General features: G+C 51.2%; 1 protein-coding gene across 2 annotated transcripts in view; it reads left to right on the top strand.

Annotated features, from left to right (window-relative positions):
* USP7 (ubiquitin specific peptidase 7) overlaps window positions 1-22,746 on the top strand; it is a 1,528,604-nt gene that overhangs the window by 884,087 nt on the left and 621,771 nt on the right. For both annotated transcript variants that reach the window (XM_086941365.1, XM_086941366.1), the window contains exon 14: window positions 21,133-21,277. In XM_086941365.1, the coding sequence (XP_086797491.1) occupies window positions 21,133-21,277 (145 nt within the window). The remainder of the gene's footprint in view (window positions 1-21,132; window positions 21,278-22,746) is intronic.

Below are 22,746 nucleotides of genomic sequence, written 5' to 3'. Positions count from 1 at the left end.
CATCCGCAGGCACCATCTAAGAACTCTGTGGTTTGCTGCACGTCCTTCCTCAGGAATCCGACCGACCAGCACGATGGGACCCGGCTTCCTTGGCACCTCTGACCTCTACCTACCTCTACAGCTAAGCTGAGAACCGTAGGTGCGACGAGACCTCGAGGGACCGGCCATCATCAGAACTGCACGACTTCTATCCAGCACGACCGCCGAGGGATCCTCTGGTGAGTGCTTTGGGGTTCGAGAAGCCCCGACCCTGCGCAGCTCCAGCACCGAAGTCCAGCCTCCCAGCATCTCCACGATCTGCGTGGGGCCCTTCTGCTTTTTGCTGCTCACCGCGTTGTTTGGCTACTAGCCCGCTGGCTTGTGGCCTTCCTAACGACGCCCGACGACATCACCGCTGCTGGTCTGGTTGCTCCAGACTGGCCCTTGCTCCCTTCCAAAAGAGGAGCACCCCGGACCCTCCTGGTCCACTCCAGACGCCATTTTAGGTCCACCGCGTGGGCTTGAATTTGCCAAGACTTGTTGCCCCAATCCTGGGTCCAGCGACGTCGACAGCATCATCCATCGTGGGACAGCTCGCACCTCCATCCTGGTCGCCGACAACGCCTCCTGGTCCGTGAGACTGCAGAGCACAGCGTCGCCCACTCACCTAGTCGAGGTGACTACCATCCGGTGCCCTCCTGGTGCCACCTTACTACTGGCTAGTAGTCACGAACTTGGTCCCCTCTGCTTTCAGGTGTCATCCATCTTCGATCCAGGCTTGGATCACTCGAACTATCTTCACTGGTCGCCTGCCAGCAACTTCTTTCTTCAGGCTCCTGGTTCGTCTACGAGGATGCCCGACGTCTTTTGAGACATATGCAGCTGCAGCCCCTGGGCTAGTAACTTCGGCATTTCGGTGCCCCAGCATAGCCTCACTATCCAAGGGTCAGGATCCACTGTCGTTTTCGATCTACCTTATCGGGTTCGCCCGAGAACACTAACTTTGCTTTTACTAGCTCCCATAGACTTTGTCCCGCATCCCGCGTGAGAGTGCACACTCTGCACCCGAGTCCCCTAGGCCTCCTACTAGTAATCCAGGGCGGACAAACTCAGCCGCCGGTGCTTGATGGATCACGAATGGGCATTTAACTCAGGCGTGGTGCATGGTCTCTTTCTGCAGTGGTGAGCACCTTGATTAGATCTATTTGCAACTGAATAGAACGCTCAATGTCAACAATTCTATGCGTTGGAATTTCCAAGGCGGTGCTCGGCGACGCTTTTCTTCGAGAGTTGAGCTGGGGTCTATGATGCCTTTCCGCCTATACCACTTCTGCCCAGAGTGCTGAAAAAGATCAGGCGCGACCAGGTCAAAGTCATTTTTGTGGCTCCGGATTGGGCACAAATATACTGGTATCCTGAGCTACTCAATATGGCTATCGATACCTCGATCCAACTTCCTCTTCGGGAGGATCTTCTGTCGCAGCAGCAGGGGATGGTCCTCCACCCGACCCTGTCCAGCCTTCATCTCCATGCGTGGAGATTGAGCGGCAACAGTTGACAGCCTTCAATCTTCCTCCCGAAGCCTGTATCATTCTGGCAGCCTGTCGTCCCTCCACATACTGTGTACGCCTGCAGGTGGAAGACGTTTGTGGCATGGTGCACAGATAAGTCTGTGGATCCCCTTTCTGCCCCTCTTTGCGAAGTTCTTCTGTTCCTCCTTTCCTTGGTCCAGCAGGGGCTTGCTCTTGGCACTATCAAGGGTTATCTTTCTGCCATCTCTGCCTTTCTGATCAGCCTTCTCTTTTTAAGTTTCCTGTGCCGTTCATAATGCCTCAATGGGACTTGAATCTTGTCTTGACATATCTGATGTGCTCTCCCTTTGAGACTCTTCATAACTGTCCTTTTGCGTCTTCTCTCTCAGAAGACTGCTTTCCTGGAAGCTATCACCTCTGCCAGAAGAGTGAGTGAGTGAGCTTCACACCCGTTCTTCTAAACCTCCTTTCCTTTCTGTTCATCCGGACAAGGTGGATCTAAGGATCCGTCCTTCCTTCTTGCCAAAGGTTGTTACACCTTTCCACATTGGGCAGACCATCACTTTGCCCACCTTCTTTTCACCTCTGCATCCTTCGAAAGAGGAAGAGAGGCTCCACCGTTTGGACCCAAAACGTGCGCTCTCATTTTATCTGAAACGCACACCAGTTACAAGTGGATAACCAGCTCTTTGTTGGCTACGTTCATGCCAAGAAAGTTGGGGCTGTTAACAAACGGACCATCTCTCGGTGGGTCCTACACTGCATCGAGGCCTGTTACTCGTTGGCTAAAAAGGAGCCTCCTGTAGGCCTGCGTGCCCATTCCACCAGGGAATCGGCAGCCTCTATTGCAAGACATTTGTCAGGCAGCTATGTGGGCCTCGCTGCACACGTTTACCAAGCATTACTGCCTTGATAGTCCAGTCCTGAGAGACCGCTTCTTTGGCCGTTCTGTGCTCAGTGACTTTCCGGTGTGATCTTGTTCGCAGACCCACCACCGGGGTTGGTATTGCGGACAAGGTGGGCGGGTCCACGGAACCGGAGGTGTCGCTCCTCGGTCTCCAAGTCTTCTGTGGGGCTGCGTGCCCATTCGACCAGGGCAATTGCAGCTACTACTGCGTTGGGAGGCAGCGTTCCCTTGCAGGACATTTGTCAGGCAGCTACGTGGGTGTCGCTGCACACATTTACAAAGCACTCCTGCCTTGACAGTCTGGTCCGGAGAGACAGCTTCTTTGGCCGCTCTGTGCTCCATGAGTTTTTGGTTTAATTCGGTTTGCAGATCCACCACCGGGGTTATATTGCGGGGGTATCTATTCTAAGGTAAGGAATCGATCACTAACGTGTCTCTTTGAGATGCACAAGTTACTACTTGTGTAACGATATATATAGACATTAGTTGGTGATAGATTCCTTACCTCCCCACCCCTCCTCCCCGTTCTGCAAACTGATTACTAGGGTTAAGGTCATCCCCTTTTAGGCCCCTAGTTTTGTGCACCAATGGTCAGTTTCTTGCATGGCTCTGCGTTTCAGCACAGAAAGTTGTGTACAGAACTGAAGTCAGCGTGCATGGATGGCACACAAGTATTCTCCGTGACGTCATCTCAGCGCGTACGATGCCAGCGACAGACGCGGAGCCGCTCAACGCCACCTACTGACGCACAGGGGTACTGGTAAGCAAAACTTTCCGGATCCAGTCTGGCACCTGGGGATATTCGAAGGTAAGCAATCTATCACTAACTAATGTCTCTTACAGATAGATCGTTACACAAGTAGTAACTTGTGCTTCCACCACAGCCTTCCCCCATTATAAGTCACTCTGTTGCCGGATTGGATGCTTGGCCCTTTCCATTGCCTTGCAGACCCACACCCATTTTGGGGTATGGCTGTGGTATCTATTCTAAGGTAAGGAATTGGAGGCTAGATTTCTCTATCAGATGTAAGAGTTACTTACCTTTGGTAACGATGTATCTGGAAGAGACGTTATCTAGCCGCAGATTCCTCAACGCCCACCCAGCCTCCCGGTTCTGCGAGGACCTTTGTCGAATCGTGTTCTCCACTGGTCCCTTCAGTTGCCATTGGTTTATCTCTCAACGGGGTTCGGATTGTTGCACTGCCCGGAGTGTTTTCATATACAGTTAACTTCTGCTGAGGGGCTTCTTTTATTATTATTATTATTATTATTATTATTATTATTATTATATTTAAGCTTATAAAGCGCGCAGCTACCTGGAGGTTTCCCTTCGCTAGAGACCAAAAGTGAGGGGACGACCGATTGATGGCTAAAGTGACATTATTGGTTGAATAACCAGGTCTGGACTTCTATACGAAATTTAAGATAACAGGGTTCCGTGCGAAGAGATAAAGGAAGAGTTCCAGAGGGATGGGGCCAGGACGGAGAAGGAGCGACCGCCCATCCTGGCTCTCTTGACTCTAGGAACTTGGAACCTATGCTGATTAGAGGATCGAAGGGTATGGGCCGGGCTGCATCGATGCACTAAGGTATTGAGGTATGGTGGGGCCTGGCCAGTGTTTATCCTGTGCATATAGCAAAGGGCCTTAAATTTCGTGCGGTTTTCAATGCGTCAACGGTGCAGTTTACGAAGTGAGTTGGAAGTGGGAGATGTGCTAGGTAATTTACAGAGCAGCCGAGCCGCCATATTTTGGACTGTCTGTAATTTACGGGTTACCTCTTTGCTCGCCCCCAGGAGAAGAATATTGCCGTAGTCCAGTCTAGAGGTGATTAAGGCCTGGACTACGGTTTTCTGAGTCTCCTGAGGGAGCATCCCGATGATCTTACGAAGCCACTTGATGATGGTAATGCAGGTGAAGGAGATTTTTACCACATGTTTCATGGAGAGTTGATCATCGAAAGTGATGCCCAGATTACGAGCTGTTTTAGATAGTACGGGGAGCTTACCCATTTGTGCGAGCCAATGTTGGGGGCCCCACAGGGTGGTATTCTTGCCAAATAAGAGAAGCTCTGTTTTTCCACCATTCAGCTTAAGTTTGTTTTCATGCATCCACTTGGCGATGTTAAGACCGATACAGAGGGAAGAAGGAGTGGAATGGGAACCGGTTGAGAGAGAGTAGATTTGTGTATCATCAGCGTATGAGTAGATGGTTAACCCTGCCTGTTCTGCAATAAAGGCCAGAGAGCTGACGTACAGATTGAAGAGTAGGGGGCTTAGGATGGAGCCCTGGGGAACACCATGCGCTGATTTATAGATTTGAGAGGCAGAGGAAGGGGAAAAAACTAGGAAAGTGCGGTCTGAAAGAAAGCTAATGAGCCAGTTGAAAGCTGAGCCGGTGATGCCAGATGATCTAAGGGTATTGATGAGGATGGGGTGGGAGACCGTGTCAAAAGCGGCACTCAAGTCTAGTATAATGAGTGCTACGGTCTCCCCCCTCATCCACTCGGCAACAAATAGTATCTGAGACCCCCAACAGGGTGGATTCTGTTGAGAAGCCGGATCTGAAACCAGACTGAGACGGATGGAGGATCTTATTGGATTCAACATGTTGAGTGAGTTGTGTGATATGTTTTTCTAATATTTTTGAGAAAACAGGGAGGAGAGAAATGGGACGGAAGTTGGATAGGTTGTTGGTGTCGGCATTAGCCTTTTTTAATAGTGGCTTTATCATAGCATGTTTCCACGCGGAGGGGACCTTGGCTTCTCTGAGGGAGAAATTAAGTAGATCCAGAATAATATTAAGAGAGGGGGTATCCAGAGTTTTTAATATTTGAGGGGGAAGTGGATCCAGTGGGGAACCAGATTTAATATTGTTGATGATGTTGGTGAGTGAGGAGCTGTTGAGAGGGTTCCAAGTACTAATTTGCTGGGCAGGTGGAATATGGATTTCCTCTTTCCTGTGATATGGTGCTTATTGATTCACAATGAGATTAGTTTTCCTCTCCAGTTACCTTCCCTTCCTTCCGCCTTCTCTACTGACTCGGGGTCCTGGTCCCCTCGTGGTCATCCTCTTTGAGGGTTGGTTGTGCTTTGGTTCCAACCTCCGTTATTATAGGGAAAAGGCCAGCCTTTTCATACCTTCCCACAGTAGATTGTTCTTTCTGTGTTCCGTTCTTACTAGTCTGCACAGTTCTACGTGGCACTATCAGTCTATTTCTGTCTGAGATGTTCTTCCCTTGTTGCACTCGGGGAGGGGTCTTCGCTTAGCTTGGGGGGCTCTTTCTCAGAGCTTCCACTTATATTAAGGCAGTGTCTAATTCTGTCTTTTACGATGGTGTCTTCCACCATCTTTTTTTTATTTATGGATTTTCATCCCTTGCACACTATTCCCATACTTTCACAGTTTTATGTTTGTGGCTCCGCTTTGTGCTGCGGAAAAGTTTCTCTGAAGAAAACGGACGTCAGCGCGCTGGGAGGGACTTATATGACCTTGCTGATGTCACATACGTGTATGATGTCAGGGCGGTGTCGTGTGTCTCCGTCCTTTGGCGCGCAGAGGTGCTGCTACAAAAAGTTTCCGGATCCAGTCTGACGCCTGGGGATGTGCTAAGTTAAGGAATCTGCGGCTAGACAATGTTTCTAGCAGATACATAGTTACCGAAGGTAAGTAACTTGTACATTGCAGTAACAATAAATATATATGCTTTGCCTCGAAGTACACTAAAGTGTACAGAAAGTGGTGGATGGAATGCTTGAATTAATCTTGGATACTGGTAATTAAGTGAGGCGCATCCTAATCCATCATTCTTTTCCACACCATGCCTCCTTAGTTTCAGTTCACCCATATACAAATCAGTCTGGACTCTGCTCCAGTGGCAACAGTCCAGCCCAAATGGCCAGGCCCTCCATGAACCAGAACCCAGGATTGGTTTTGCCCTAGTTAAGGCTCCACTGCCAGGTATTGCGATTGCCAGTGGCTGAGATTAATTCCAATATTCCATCCATCACTTCTGTTTTTGATACACGAAGTGTAACAGGTATGCATAGACGAGGGTCATGTGCTCACTGTGCCACTGGAACCATGCTATACCTAGCTGATTAGTCCTCATAAGGGTGAATCCAGTCCTGGGTTGTTTGTGTTCTGGTTCAGGGAGGACCTTTTCTGGCAGTTGGGCTTGACTGATCCCATTGGAATAGGGGCTAGAATGATTTTGATATGGCTGTCTCCAAACTGAGGTGGCATGGTGGGTGCAAAAAAAGATGTTCGAGGCATATGAGCTGTAGATTGTATACTTTAGCACAGATCGCCATCTGGTGTTGGGTCTGGATGTTTGCCGTTTGTTTTTGTATAAGAAGTCTTTGTAATCCCAAGAGAGGTGACTCCTTATGGTGATGGTGCGCATGGGCATCGACTCCATATTCAGATTGTTTTTTTCCGCCATCGGGTTCGGATGTGAATTGCTGCTCTCCGGTCGGTGTCGTTATCGAACCCCCTTGGTGTAATCACTCACCTATCAATGGTATTCTCAATCGAATTTTCCCTTTCGACGTGCTTCCACTACAATCAAGCGACCTAGAATTCAACACAGGTTGTTTGGCCTACCTGCGCCCACGTTGGACGTCGATGGAACGGACTCCCTTCAAAAAATGTCCGCAGTGTGGTGCCAAGTTCCCACACTCAAATCTACACCAGGTGTGAAATCTTTGCCTCACTCCGGAGCACGAAGGAAACACCTGAGTGGCTTGTTTATGTTTCAGGTCCAAGAAAACCATCCGTGATAGTCTGGCCTGACGCCACAAAATGTCCCAGGGAAGCACTTCCATTCCGGACATCTATGAACCAGGTCCAGATACCCTTCCAGGACAAGGACCCGAGTAAGAACAGATATCAGTCTCCAAGGCATATGACTCAGACGTAGACGACGCAGTCACTCCAGCTCCATGGGCCATGAGTACCGAGACCCCTGTCCTACCCACTCCCACACACAGGAGGCTCTGGTAATTCCTTCGCCCTCGGTCCACACCGCCGAATATTTGACGCTCCAGCTCGGCTAGGAAACCAAAAGATAAGCCTTCCTGCTCGAACTCAACCCAACCCCTCTCCGGTACCGATAAAACACCTTAGGCACCAACATCCTAACACATAATGTGCCACCACCAGTGCCGAAAACCCCTTCGATGCCGAAATCCTCGGTGTCGAAAGAGTCAAAAATCAATCCTTCTGAGCCAAAACAGCCTAAACTGAAGTATTTCGGAGCTGAAAAATGTCTCTAAACGGAAAACTCCTACACCTAGGCCTAAAAAGGATAAAACCCCTCTGAAGGCAGAGGAACATGCAGACCATAAATCTTCAGTTCCGGAAAAGGACACTAAATCCAAACACCTTTCTGTACTGGACCTTATAGATCTAAAGCAGAAAACAATACATATCGATCCATGCAAAAATATCCAGTCCTAGATGTGAGAAGGTGGCCTGATATGCAGTGCTCATTATTCTAGTGAACACTATGTATCAGTCCAGCAACCCTTATTGATGATTGGTTGTAAGTCAACCTTATAGACCAGCTATCCTAGTAGCGTGGATACGAGCAGTCTAAGGCTAAAGACTCGAGAGGGCGTGTTAAGCCAGCTGTTATACCACATATACCCCTTGAACACCAAGTGAAAGGACACCACACAAGTGTTATGAAAATAAACAGTTATTTATTAAGAATCACAACAGCCCTCTACTCTTTATGAGGACAGGGTACTAAGCACAAACCAAAACTCTTACAAAAATACTTAAGTTAGCACAGTATATACAAATGCCCGAGGGGCACGGAAAACCATATACTTGAAAAGTGGAATGCGAAATTACTAGCAGGTAAGTACAGTACTAATAGGCTTTGGAATCGCTAGGGCTTGACTATAGAATCGTTAGATTACTTCTAGGAGACCCAGGGGACTCGGGTGCAGTGTGTGCACTCTCACGCGAGATGCGGGACAAAGTCTATGGTAGCTAGGAATTGCAAAGTTAGTGTTCTCGGGCGAACCCGACCTGGTAGGGAGAAAACGAAAGTAGATTCTGACCCTTGGATAGTGAGGCTATGCTGGGGCACCGAAATGCCGAAGTTACCTAGCCCAGGGGCTGCAGCTGCATAGGACTCAAAAGACGTCGGGAATCCTCGTTGACGGACCAGGAGCCTGGAAGAAAGTTCGGTGGATCCAAGCCTGGATCGATGGAAGATGACACCTGAAAGCAGAGGGGACCAAGTTCGAGACTACTAGCCAGTAGTCAGGGGGCAGCAGGAGGGCACCGGATGGTAGTCACCTCGACAAGGTGAGTGGGTGACGCTGTGCTCGGAGATCTCACGGACCAGGAGGCGTTGTCGGCGACCAGGAAGGAGGATCGAGCTGTCCCACGAAGATAGAAGCTGTCGGCGTCGCTGGACCCAGGATTGGGCAACAAAGCCTTGGCAAATTCAAGCCCACGCGATGGACCTAAAATGGCGTCTGGAGTGGACCAGGAGGGTCCGGGGTGCCTCTCTTCAAGAAGGAAGCAAGGGCCAGTCTGGAGCAACCAGACCAGCAGCAGTGATGTCGTCTGGCGTCGTTCAGAAGGCCACAAGCCAGCCGGCTAGTAGCCAAACAACGCGGTGCACAGCAAACAGCAGAAGGGCCCCACGCAGATCGTGGAGATGCAGGGAGGCTGACCTTGGGTGCTGGAGCTGCGCAGGGTCGGGGCTTCTCGGACCCCAAAGCACTCACCCGTGGAGGACACGGTGGGCTTGTTGTAAAGATGTCGTGCAGTCTTGGCGATCGTCGGTCCCTCGAGGTCTCGTCGCACTCACGGTTCTCAGCTTTGCTGTAGAGGTGAGTAGAGGTCAGAGGTGCCAGGGAAGCCGGGTCTCGTCGAGCTGGGTCGTCGGATTCGTGATGAAGGACTTGCAGCAGACCGCAGTGTTCTTTAGGATGGTGCCTGCGGATGCAGGGTGACTACTCCTTAGCCACAAGGGAGAATCTTGAGGAAGAAATCGTGAAGTCCTTTCGCAGAAAGTCGTGTCTTGATTCCAAATATGATCTAATTTGAACAGGGGGCCCGCTCCTATCTTTATACTAAAAAAGGGGGCTGACCCGGTGACTAGGTCCTGCCTATGGGTGGGACCAGGAGGGGGGTGGTTACACCCCTCTCCCCTGCCGGACTTCCCCAGGCCAGGGGCTGGTGTGCCCCTGGAACTGGTTCTGACTGGCCTATGCGTAGTGAGCACCGGGGTGCCACTCAGCAGTCACCTTCCTGAAAAGCCCTGCCTACCCAGGATACACAAAACCATGTCTGGGACGGTGCTAGCACCGCCCCTGACAGGAAACCCTTTGTCCAGGCTCCCCTAGCTGGAAGGACTCCCAGCTACAGGGGGTCAGACTCGTGTCTGTGGTGGCAGCATCCATTTTGTGGAGCTGAGGCTTTAGTTAACTTTAACCGGGGTTCACAGTTACATACATGTCGTGTCCCTCTAGAAGGGTGGAATGCTAACCCCGTCGCCAGAATTGGCGAGGGGTTAGTATTCCAATTCGTATGACACCTTACTCGACATGTTTTGATAAAGCAATACCAAAGTTAGCATTTAACCGCGAGGATTATAATGCACTTAAGAGTATATGGTATGCGATATCATGGAACAGCTATTAGGACTTGGTTCCGCAAGCTGCAGACAGGCTCAGCTCATGCCAGAGCACCATCTCACACGATTCCAAGCACTCTGCCTTCAGGTTTGTCAAGGCCTGCCATAGGAGTGACTGATAGGAATCTGTGTGTCCATTTTAGGGTTAGGTATAGGTATACTACACCTACAGCAAAGTGTGGTTACACGACTTTGCCCCAGCTGTCATGCAGCCAGTTGTGTCAAATTTAGGAGGCCAGCCAGGGGTGGCATAATACATGCTGCAGCCCCTGGCAGCCCTGGGTACACCTATGCCCTGAGTTACAGGGTCTGATAAGGTGGCCCAGTACCAATTGGTAAATGCACCTAGGGTACATGGAATCCATTTTAAAGAGAGAGCAGTAGGCCTGGGGTCCTGATTGGCAGGGTCCCAGGTCGACTATGTCCAAAACCAGCTAAAACACAGGGCAAAAAGTTGGGGGCAACCATAGTCAGGAGGTACCTTCCTACACTAGAATCTCTAGACGTTTGTTCAGTCCTCCTAACATATTGATTCAGAGATTGGTTATATCACTTCCACACTGACTATTTACAAGATTATCCAGTTCCTCCTAAGAAAAGAAATATAGGCACTAATACTTCTCCACCTCTTCCTCCTCCTCCACCCTCTCTTCCTCCTACTGATCCCAATCTACTAATTTTTCCAGTACATTCCCCACTACCCTCAATTTCACCACTAGATGAAGATAGTGATTATGCGGCTGGGGATAGGGGCAGGGAGGAGAACACAAATCCACAAGGGGGTGATGACGCACATACCATTCCACAAGATCCAGATCCTTGGCAGGATTCTAATAGTGAGTCAGATCGACACAATGACCCAGACCTACTTCCATCTCGCCCATCCCCTCCAGATGACAATGTGGGGTTTGCGCAACTAATCACCAGGGCTGCACAATATCAAGGTATACAATTACACTCAGATCCCTTAGAGGAGGACTTCCTATTGGAAACCTTCACTCAGTCGCAAAAGTCCACCCCCCCCCCAACCAATGTTGAAGGGTTTGCTTAAACATGCACCAGAGGTGTTTTTTAAGATCCCGTCAGAGCCAGGGGTTCTTAACCCTAGAATAGATAAAGTATAAGGCAGCTCCCAACGACCCACTATACATCAAGGGTCAGGTCCCTTTAGACTCCCTGTGGTGTCTAATGCATGTAAAAGGGCCAATTCACAAACAGGAGACTCACTACCTCCTGACTAGGAATTAAAACTGTTAGATGTATCCGGAAAACGTATTGGATCACAAGCTGCTAATTATTGGAGAATTGACTGCACCCAGGCTTTGCTGGCAAGATATGACAGGGCTCACTATGATGAGCTTGAGAAGCTTATCCAGCATCTATCTCCCTGAACAATATAATGACAAGGCAAATTAACTATTGCAAGAAGGTAAATTAATTACAAATACACCCATTAAGTGTGCTCTAGATGAAGCTGATACTGCATCTCGTGCCGTTAATACCAGTGTTTAATTACGCGGACACGCTTGGCTCCAGGTAGCCAGTTTCAAACAAGAGGTGCAAACCAGTATTCTTAACCAGCCTTTTGAATAAGAACATCTCTCTGGGCCTACAGTCGACACATCTTTAGAAAAGATGAAAAAAGATCGACTGCAAAATCTATGGATCCTTGCAATCGCCTTCCCAAAGAGGTTCTTTTTGTTGCTCCTTTTATAGGGGTGGCTCCAAAACCAATGCATCAGAGCAGCCTTGTTCATCTTACAAAAGCCCCACTCAAAGTTCCTTGTCCAAAGGATATTTTAGGGGAGGATACAGGGGTAACACAATTAGGGAAGAGGATGTGGTAACACCGCATCTCCCCTACCACCAAGCAATGACTTCCCTCAAATCCACCCGATCACTCCTCACCTGTCGGGGGACGTCTATCACAGTTCTTAGCTGTCTGGAATGCCATCACCACTGACGAGTGGGTAAGACAAATTATCCAGAATGGTTAATGTCTGGATCTCTCCTCCAATCCCCCACATAGCCCTTCCAAACACCGTCCAATGTCCACGGAACGTTTGACCCTTTTAAAACAAGAAGTGTACTCTCTCTTACAAAAAAATCTATAGAACCAGTCCCCTTACATCATCCGGGCACAGGGGTTTACTCGCTCTATTTTCTAATCTCAAAAAAGGACAGCATGGTCACTCTCCAACAGGTGCTCCTACTACTTCAACAAGGCGGCTTTCTCTCCACTTTAGATCTAAAGGACTCCTACTTTCATATTTCTATTCATTCCTCTCACATAAAATACCTCAGATTCATAGTGGACAGTCAACACTATCTATTCAAAGTCCTCCCATTCGGAGTGACCGCAGCACCCGCAGTCTTCACCAAATGCCTTGCAGTGGTGGTAGCTCACTTACGAAGGCAACACCATCACATGTTCCCTTATCTGGATGACTGGTTTATAAAAGCCAAGTTTCACAACACTTGCGTACAACACACACAAAACCATCCAATTACTTCACGACTTGAAGTTCACAGTAAACCTCACCAATCTCCCCTTCAACCATCCAAAATACAACCTTATCTAGGAGCCACTCCAGACACTTCAAATGCTCTAGCATACACCAATCCAGTCAGGATCTCCACCAAGCAGGCTCTAATCTGCCTCAACATTCATTGCCAGCTCGAGTCTTTATGCAGCTAATCGGAATGATGGCCTCTTGCATCTTCATCGTCCCTTATGCAAGACTCCAGATGCGTTTGTTACAAGAACGTTTGGCAAATCAGTGGAACCAGTCTCCTGGTCAGTTGACAGATCTGGTGTTGGTGGACAGCCGTACACATCGCTCTGCAGTGGTGGAACACAAATAACCTGTCCAAAGGGCGGCCTTTCTAGCACGAACGTCTTTTCAACTCATGCTACTAGGCAAAGCTGTCTTAGTATGACAGCAATGTACTACATACAAAAAAGGGGGAGGGGACACACTCTCTCCAGCTTTCACGACTAGCGCATAGCATATGGAGGTGGGATATTCCTCAAAACATATTCCTCCTCGCGCAACATCTCCCGGGAGTACACAATCAGATCGCTGATTTGCTCAGTCGTCAAACATAGCAGATCCACGAATGGGAACTTGATCCTCAAAATCTTTTTCCATTCTTTCACATGTGGGGCTACCCAGAAATAGACCTGTTCGTAACACACCAAAACGCAATATGCCCAAGCTTTGCCTCCAGGTATCCACACCCATCGTCCAAAGGCAATGCGCTATAGATGAACTGGTCAGGCAAATTTGCATACGCATCTGAAAGAAACACGTTAGTGTTAGATTCCTTACCTTAGAATATCCCCAGGCGTCAGTCTGGATCCGGAAACTTTTGCGTAGCAGTACCCCTGCGCGTCGGTAGGCGTCGTCTGCAGGCGTCCCCTGCGGCTCCGCGTCCGTCGTTGGCGTCGTGCGCCGTGATGACGTCGCTGGAGTATATAGACGCCGCCTCCGCGCGCTGACGTCAGTTCTTCTTTTTTCCGCGCCAGTGGACGCAGATCTGAAGAGCAGTACTCCGGTCTTTGAGCAAGTTTTTCGATTGTTTTTTCTCTTACTGTGCCTGATAGGATGCCTGGGTTTAAGAATTGCGATGACTGTGAGCGCACGATGTCGGTCACGGACCATCACCGCCTCTGTCTCGGGTGTCTGGGCCCCGACCACGACGTGGACTCCTGTGTCGACTGCCGGGCCCTCACCAACAAGGCTAGGCGGGAGCGGTCCCGCAAGCTGCTGGAGCTCCGGGTGTCGGCCCCACGTCGGGACCGGGAGCGGTCCCGGTCCGGCCGGAGGTCGAGAGAGCGTTCGAGGGAGCGGTCGCGGAGCCGCGCCGAGCGTTCCGGAAGTCGACACCACTCGTCAGGTAGGAAGCACAAGAAGTCGAGGCGTCGTCATCGTACCCCCGACGCTCGCGCGATGCGGCCGGGGGCTCGGGTGACCCCAACCCCGCGGCTCCGCGAGAGTCGCCGGCGCGGCCTGCCTCATACCCTCCGGTCCCTGGGCATGGCGCGACGCCTGAGGAGATCGAGGCGTTCCTCATGGCCATGAGGGCGCTCGCTTCTCCGACTGGGCCTACGGTGCCTTCGGGCCCAGTGCTACTGTCTGGGGGCCCTGGCGGTTCGGGTGTCCCTGCCTCGGCGCCGTCGGGTGCTCCGGCGCCGCCGACGGCTCCGACCCCGGCGCCGCAAGGGCCTTCGGGATCGGCGCCGGCTGGTCTTCCGGCCTCCCCGGCGCCGTTGCCATCGGGGTTACCCCCGACGCCGCCCCCGCGCGGCGCCGGTTCTCCAGTGCCGGCTCCGGCCGGCGGTGGGGTTCCGACGCCGGCTCCGGGCGGCGCCGTCCCCTTACCTTCTCCGACGCCGGACGCGGCGCCGGACGGGCGTCGCTCGACGCCGGTCCCGGCGCCGATGGGGCCCATGAACCCCGAGGAGCCGGTCTTCATCATTGACTCCGAATACGGAGAGGATGAGGAGTACGGTGAAGGTTGGGAGGGGTCCGAGGACCCTCTGTCACGCGAGTGCCAGTATGACCCGGACTGGACAGGTGACTTGGGGGATGCCAGTGGTTTGGACGACTCTCCTAACCCTGGTTTGATCTCTCCTCCTTCCGTGGCATCGGTGGAGGGAGCTGCCTATTCTGTGGTGCTGATGAGGGCTGCCAAGGCCTTAAACCTTGAGCTCCCCGTCGCGGACGTGAGGCCTAACATCCTCACCGAGGTCTTCAAACCGCAGTCATGCCCACAGGAGCCACTGCTGCCGTTTAATGAAGCCTTGTCAGACGTTCTGTTGGGCACGTGGTCCAGGCCCGCTTCAGGTGCGCCTGTTGATCGGAACGTGGCCAGGCGCCACCGTCCTTGTCCGGACGACCCCAAGTACCTGTCTACCCACCCCACTCCTGAGAGTCTGGTGATCCAGGCCTCGACCTCCCAGTCCGCATTCCCGTCGGCCCCGCCCGACCGGGAATCCAAGAGGTATGACCAGTTTGGCAAAAAGGTCTTCTCGTCCATTAGTTTGGGCCTGCGGTCTTGCAACACCGCCTGCCTCTTGGGCCGCTACACCCACTCTGTGTGGGATACGGTCGCGGAGCTGCTGCCAGAATGCCCCATGGAGGTGCGGGCAAAACTCGGTCAGGCTGTGGCTGAGGGCCGAGATGCAGCGAAATATTCAATTCGGTGTGGTCTTGATACGACCGACTCGCTGGGCAGAGCTATGTCTACGACGGTGGCGATTCGTCGCCACGCCTGGCTGAGATCCGCCAATTTTTCGGCTGATGTCCAGAATACCCTGATGGACATGCCGTTTGATGGCTGTCACCTGTTCGGTGACAAGGCGGACCACGCGCTGGAACGCTTCAAGGACTCTAGGGTCACGGCCAAGTCCTTGGGTCTCTCGACCCAGCGTCAGCAACCGGGTTCGTTTCGCCCCTTTCGTGGCCAAGGAAGGGGCGCCCCCACACGTGCTGCCAGCCACGCGCCGCAACAATCCTTTCAACGCGGTGGCGGCCGTGGAAACCGCCGTGGTGGCGGTCGGGGACAACGGCGGGGTCAGACCACACCCTCCCCCGCAGCATCTACCCCAAAATCCTCCTAGTCCGTGCTTTCGGCCCCATGTGACGCCAGTGGGTGGCAGGGTTCGCCATCACCACGCTCACTGGCGCACAATCACTTCGGACAGGTGGGTGCTGCAAATTGTCCGAAGGGGCTACTCCCTCCCCTTCGAGACCTCTCCTCCAGCCATGCCACCGCAGAACCACCGTGTGTCGGGGGACCATTTGACACTTCTGCAGGAGGAAGTTACGGCCCTCTTGGCCAAGGGGGCCATCGAGCGCGTTCCTGGGCCAGAAGTAGGGCGTGGTTGTTATTCCCACTACTTTCTGGTGCCCAAGAAGGACAAGGGGGGCCTACGTCCTATCTTGGATCTAAGGAACGTCAACGGCTTCCTCCGGAAGGAGAAGTTCAAGATGTTGACGTTAGCTCAGGTCTTGGCTGCTCTAGACCCGCAAGACTGGATGGTAGCGTTGGACTTGCAGGACGCCTATTTTCACATCCCCGTCCTGCCGGCCCACCGGCGTTACCTGCGGTTCACGGTAGGCCTGGAGCACTTTCAGTTTATCGTGCTCCCCTTCGGCCTTACCAGCGCCCCACGGGTGTTCACAAAGGTGATGGCGGTGGTCGCAGCCCATCTGCGCAGGTTAGGGGTTTCAGTCTTCCCCTACCTAGACGACTGGTTGTTGAAGGCGGGCTCGCCCCAGACAGTCGTCCACCACCTTCAGATGACGGCAGACCTCTTGCACGACCTGGGGTTCTCCATCAATGTGCCGAAATCACACCTGTGCCCCTCTCAAAAGCTCCTCTTCATCGGAGCGGTTCTGGACTCGGCGCAGTTTCGGGTTTATCCTCCGGAACGGCGGGTTCGGGATATTCAGGCTTTGATTCCCATCTTTCAGCCGCTATCCCGAGTTTCGGTCAGGTTGACGCTGCGGCTGCTGGGACTGATGGCTTCCTGCATCCTTCTGGTGCATCACGCCCGGTGGCGGATGCGGGCTCTGCAGTGGGACCTGAAGTTTCAGTGGGCCCAGCATCAGGGCAACTTGTCCGACCACGTCTTGATCTCGGAGGGCACTGCGAGACAACTGCAGTGGTGGCTTACGGACCGCGATTGGGTCAGGGGCAAGTCCCTCTCCCTTCCCCAACCGGAGCACGTTGTCGTGACGGACGCGTCCCTCCAGGGCTGGGGTGGCCACTTGGGAGAGGCAGAGATCAGAGGCATCTGGTCTCCGGCGGAGTCCCGGCTCCATATCAACTTGTTGGAGCTGCGGGCGATTCGTCTGGCACTGAAGGCATTCCTCCCCTTTGTCAACGGGAGTGTAGTGCAGGTGTTCACCGACAACACCACCGCCATGTGGTACTGCAACAAACAGGGCGGAGTGGGGTCGTGGACCCTTTGCCAGGAGGCTCTGCGCCTCTGGCAATGGCTGGAACGTCAGGGCGTGACTCTGACGGTTCAACACCTGGCAGGTTCTCTGAACGCCAGGGCGGACGAACTCAGCCGTCGGTGCTCGATGGATCACGAATGGCGTCTGAACTCGGACGTGGCGCAAGGCATCTTTCTGCAATGGGGAGAGCCTTGGTTAGATCTATTCGCCACAGAAGAGAACGCGCAATGTCATCAGTTCTGCGCGTTGGAGTTTCCAAGATGGCACTCGCACGGCGACGCCTTTCGGCGCGAGTGGAGTTGCGGTCTGTTATACGCCTTTCCGCCTATACCACTTCTGCCCAGAGTGCTGAAGAAGATCAGGCGCGACCGGGCCCAAGTTATCCTTGTGGCTCCGGACTGGGCTCGAAGGTACTGGTATCCCGAGCTACTCAGCATGTCAGTCGGTCCCCCGATCCGCCTGCCTCTTCAGGAGGACCTTCTGTCGCAGCAGCAGGGGACGGTCCTCCACCCGAACCTGTCCAGTCTCCACCTCCATGCTTGGAGATTGAGCGGCGGCAGTTGAGGCCATTTGACTTGCCTCCTGAAGTCTGTGATGTTATTCTGGCAGCCAGGCGTCCCTCCACTAAGTCGGTATACGCCTGTCGGTGGAACAGATTTGTGGCATGGTGCACAGCAAAGGCTGTGGATCCTCTCTCTGCCCCTCTTTCGGAGGTTCTTCTGTTTCTTCTTTCTCTTGCCCAGCAGGGCTCTGCTCTGGGCACTATCAAGGGCTACCTTTCTGCCCTTTCAGCCTTTTTGAGGCTTCCTGATCAGCCTTCTTTGTTCAAATCCCCGATTGTAACTCGGTTCTTAAAAGGCATCACTCACATGTTTCCACCTGTTCCGTTTGTGATGCCTCAGTGGGATTTGAACCTGGTTCTGACCTTCCTGATGTGTGCTCCCTTTGAGCCCCTTCATTCTTGTCCTCTCCGTCTCCTGACTTTAAAGACGGCTTTCCTGGTTGCCATCACCTCTGCCAGGAGAGTGAGTGAGCTCCAGGCTCTTTCTGTCCAACCTCCTTTCCTGTCCATTCATCCTGACAAGGTGGTTCTGAGGACTAGACCTTCTTTCCTGCCCAAGGTTGTTTCGGCCTTTCACATCGGGCAGTCCATCACCCTCCCTTCCTTCTTCCCGCCTCCGCATCCTTCAAAGGATGAAGAGCGGCTCCACCGTCTGGACCCAAAACGTGCGCTTTCATTCTACATGGATCGCACACGCCAGTTCCGGGTGGATGACCAACTGTTTGTTGGCTACGTGGGTGCGAAGAAGGGACGGGCGGTTTGTAAGCGAACCATCTCTCGAAGGGTCGTCCTCTGCATCAAAGCGTGCTACTCTTTGGCTCGGAAGGAGCCTCCTGTTGGGCTGAGGGCCCATTCCACTCGGGCCACGGCGGCTACTACTGCCCTGGGCCGGGAAGTCCCCTTGCAGGACATTTGCCAAGCGGCTACGTGGGCCTCGCTGCACACCTTTGCGAGGCACTACTGCCTGGACAGTCAAGTCCGGAGGGATGGCTTCTTTGGCCGTTCTGTCCTCCAGGACTTTCTGGTGTAGTTTTGTATTGGTTCGCAGACCCACCACCGGGGTTGGTATTGCTGGGGTATGTATTCTAAGGTAAGGAATCTAACACTAACGTGTTTCTTTCAGATGAACAAGTTACTTACCTTCGGTAACGATATATCTGTAAGAAACATTAGTTAGTGTTAGATTCCTTACCGAACCCACCCATCCTCCCCGTTCTGCGAACTGATACCTAGGGTTAAGGTCATCCCTTTCAGGGCCCTAGTTTTTACATGGCACCAGTGTTGGTTCTCTCATGGCTCTGCGTCTCCTGGCGCGGAAATGCTGTGTGCAAAGAACTGACGTCAGCGCGCGGAGGCGGCGTCTATATACTCCAGCGACGTCATCACGGCGCACGACGCCAACGACGGACGCGGAGCCGCAGGGGACGCCTGCAGACGACGCCTACCGACGCGCAGGGGTACTGCTACGCAAAAGTTTCCGGATCCAGACTGACGCCTGGGGATATTCTAAGGTAAGGAATCTAACACTAACTAATGTTTCTTACAGATATATCGTTACCGAAGGTAAGTAACTTGTTCTTTTCTGCCTCTCCCACTCATTCAGTTAGTGGTTCGGAAGTTCAAACAACACTCCCTCACAATGATCCTCATTGCTCCAACATGGGCCCGCCCACCATGGTTCACAACCCTGTTGGTACTCTCAGTAGTACCTCATCAAAAGCTGCACCTCTCCCCCAAGTTCCTCACTCAGAACCATGGAGAGATAAGGCATCCAGATCCCAATCAACTAAATCTTACGATCTGGCTCCTGAAGTCCTAGAATTTGGCTACCTCAATCTCCCGCCAGACTGCATGAACATTATTCAATAGACTAGACGTCCTACCACTAGAGCATGCTATGCGGCTAAGTGGATACTATTTGTCATCTACTGTACAAACATCAAATTCGATCAGTTAGATGCTTCCATCCAAAACATTATCTGTTATCTTTTGCATCTACAACAATGTAACCTAGCATATACATCTATACAGCTACATCTGGCTGCAATTGCTGCTTACCTCCAAAACAGACATTTGTCTCTGTTTAGAGTAACCGCTATTGTTTATGGAAGGACTAGAATAATTCCAACTAGAGTTCCCCCAACTAGAGTTCCCCCCCTGCTCCTGTGTGGAATCTCCATACAGTCCTTTCCAGACTCATGGGTCCTCCTTTTGAACCTCTGCACAAATGTGTGATACCCTTACTTACTTCGAAAGGGCCTTCCTCGTAACTATCACATCACTTAGAGTTAGTGAACTCCAGACATTAACCATACAAGAACCACTTTCACAACTACACCATAGCAAAGTGGTTCTTAGACCTAACCCAACATTTCTACCTAAAGTAGTATCTGCCTTCCACCTTAATCAGTCGTTTGAACTTCCAGTATTTTTCCCTCAACCAGACTCCGTGGCAGAATGCTCTCTCCACACTTGAGGCGTTAAGAGCAATACTCTACTACATCGAAATAACTAGGTACTTTAGAAACACAAAACAACTCTTTGTAGCTTTCTCCCCACCTCACAAAGGCAATCACATTTCAAAAACAGGAGTTGTAAGGTGGATTGTTAAATGCATTCAAATATGCTATCTTAAAGCTAAACGTACATTAACTATTCCCGCTGGAGCTCATTCCACACGCAAACGTGGGGCTTCTCGGGCTTTTATAGGGAACATTCCCATGGATGACATCTACAAAGCAGCAACTTAGTCTACACCACATTCTTTCCCTAAACACTATTGTGTAACTGTGCAAGCAAAACAAGTTACTGTGGGCCAGCCTGTACTAAGAAAACTTTTTCAAACCACTGCAATAGATAAAGGTTGCTACCGCTAGGGAGAAAACCGCTGCATAGTCTATGCTGAAGCATACAATCTACAGCTCATATGCCTTGGACGGAAAATTCTACTTCACAGTATGCATCTGTTCTTGGCATGTAGAGCTGTAGAGTTGTATACGCCCACCCACCTCCCTGGATACCTCTATCTGTTGCAGTATTATCTTAGATACATTACATGGACATCCTTTTCTATTCTCTTTCTAACTCCATCATCACCCTTTATGGCGAAAAACAATCTGAAGATGGAGTAGATGCCCATGCGCACTATCAACATAAGGAGTCACCACCTATCTTGTGACTACAAAGACTTATTCGACAAAAACAAACAGCAAACATCTGGACCCAACACCAGATGGCGATCTATGCTAAAGTATACAACTACAGCTCTACAAGCCAAGAACAGATGCATACTGGTAAATAGCATTTTCCTTATTGGTATGCAGCCAGAGAGATTGCCAGTGACTGGGACTAATTCAAGCATTGCTTCCATCACTTTGTTTTTGTTTGCCTTTAAGTACAATCCACTGAAAATGGACAAAATTGCCATAAGGTGTTGCAATTTTAATATTCACATGGTTTCATGTATTTGTGTATTGAAATCAAGAATATTTACCCACCTTTTCGACTCCCTTTTTCCTCTAGTGGTGTAAATTTGATGATGATGTAGTATCCAGGTGTACAAAGGAAGAAGCAATTGAGCATAACTATGGAGGCCATGATGATGACTTGACGGTACGACACTGCACTAATGCATACATGTTGGTTTACATCAGGGAATCTAAACTTAGTAAGTATTTTCTTTCTGATGGCACTGTATTTAGAATAAACCGAGTTATTACCGACCTTTGATTTGCAGGAACAACATAGTGTCTCAAAATTGTATTTTTCTTCAATTGAGCTAGTCACTTGAGCATAGTGACAACTTTATTTTAAATGTGAAATCTTCTTGTAAGGAACAAGCGCAACATTATGTTGGGGCTTGTCCAGACCGATATTGTAGATCTGAAAGAGACTATGCCAGCCAGCACAGATCTGGAGAGACGCTTTCCCCAAAGTCATTTTTGACTAAATTTTATTTGACTTTAGTCAACGTCTGACTCGTGGTAGCACAAGGGATTGTCGTGTAACTTCTATATTGCCCATGCGGGATCTGCTCGTTTGGATAACAAACTCTGGGACTAGTGGCAGACTGATTCCGTGCACCCCCACCGGGTACGTGAGCCTGTCTGTATCCGCTACCTCACAGTGCTAATAGTATAATCTCCTCTTACCAAGGAGAGAATAGATTCTGGCAACCTCCGAACATGACAACCTTGATCCCTCAGAATTGTGGAAACAATGTACTACATATCTGATAGACGTCTAGCCGCAGATTCCTTAACCCAGAATATCCCCAGGCGTCAGACTGGATCCAGAAAACTTTTCGCAGCAGCACCTCTGCGCGCCGGGTGTGCACCACGACTCCAAAGAGTGCGACGCCTGTCCGAGGATGAAGCCCAAGTCCCTGAGAGAGCAGCGTATGAAATTGCTGGCTGCATGGCTGTCGGGTCCAGCACCTTTGTGTCGGCGCTCTCCCCCTCCGAATCGGGCTCGTTCCAGAGGTTGTTCCCGCAAATGTCGCTCGAAGGCAGGTAAGAGCAAGCACAAGCGGCAAGCACTGAGGGTCCCATGGTGCAAGTGCCTTGTGTTGCCTGGCCTTCGGGTCAGTCTCTGGCTTCTTCACTTTTGTTGTCGAGTGTACGGCTTAGTCTCCAACCGTCTCCTACCGACTGTTTATTATCGCCTAACCGGATGGCAACTGAAGCTGGTGCTGCTTACACACGTGCCATTCACAGGGTGGCTGCTATTCTTGGTTTTTAACCTCCTGTGGTCCCTCTCCTTTCTCATCCCTTACTGGATCTGCTCCTTATGGAGTCTATTGAGGTTTAGCCTTTGCTGCCATTTGGCGGCTCTTTATTTGACATTTTGCATGTGACTAGGGCAAGGCCCTCTTCTGGTGACCCTGTTTATCTAGCAAATTCTCGTAGGCACTGTCCTGCTCCAGGTGATACTCTGCCTGCCCACTCAGCCTACGGCTCAGGGACTTGTGGTTCAGGCGGCCTTTGCCTTAGTCTTCCTCCACCTTGCCCTTATTGCCTCCCAATAGGGAGTCTAAGTGGCTGGACGTGTGTGCTCGCCAGCTTTTTGCTTCTACCAGTGCTGGTATCCGCCTTTTAAATACTGCGTGTGTTCGCGCGTGCATCCTCGACCCTTTGG

This window comes from Lissotriton vulgaris, chromosome 10, assembly GCF_964263255.1.
Source record: "Lissotriton vulgaris chromosome 10, aLisVul1.2, whole genome shotgun sequence".
Taxonomy (NCBI): Eukaryota; Metazoa; Chordata; class Amphibia; order Caudata; family Salamandridae; genus Lissotriton; species Lissotriton vulgaris.
The sequence above is the reverse complement of the archived record's forward strand: the minus strand, read 5'-3'. Positions and strand labels throughout refer to the sequence as shown.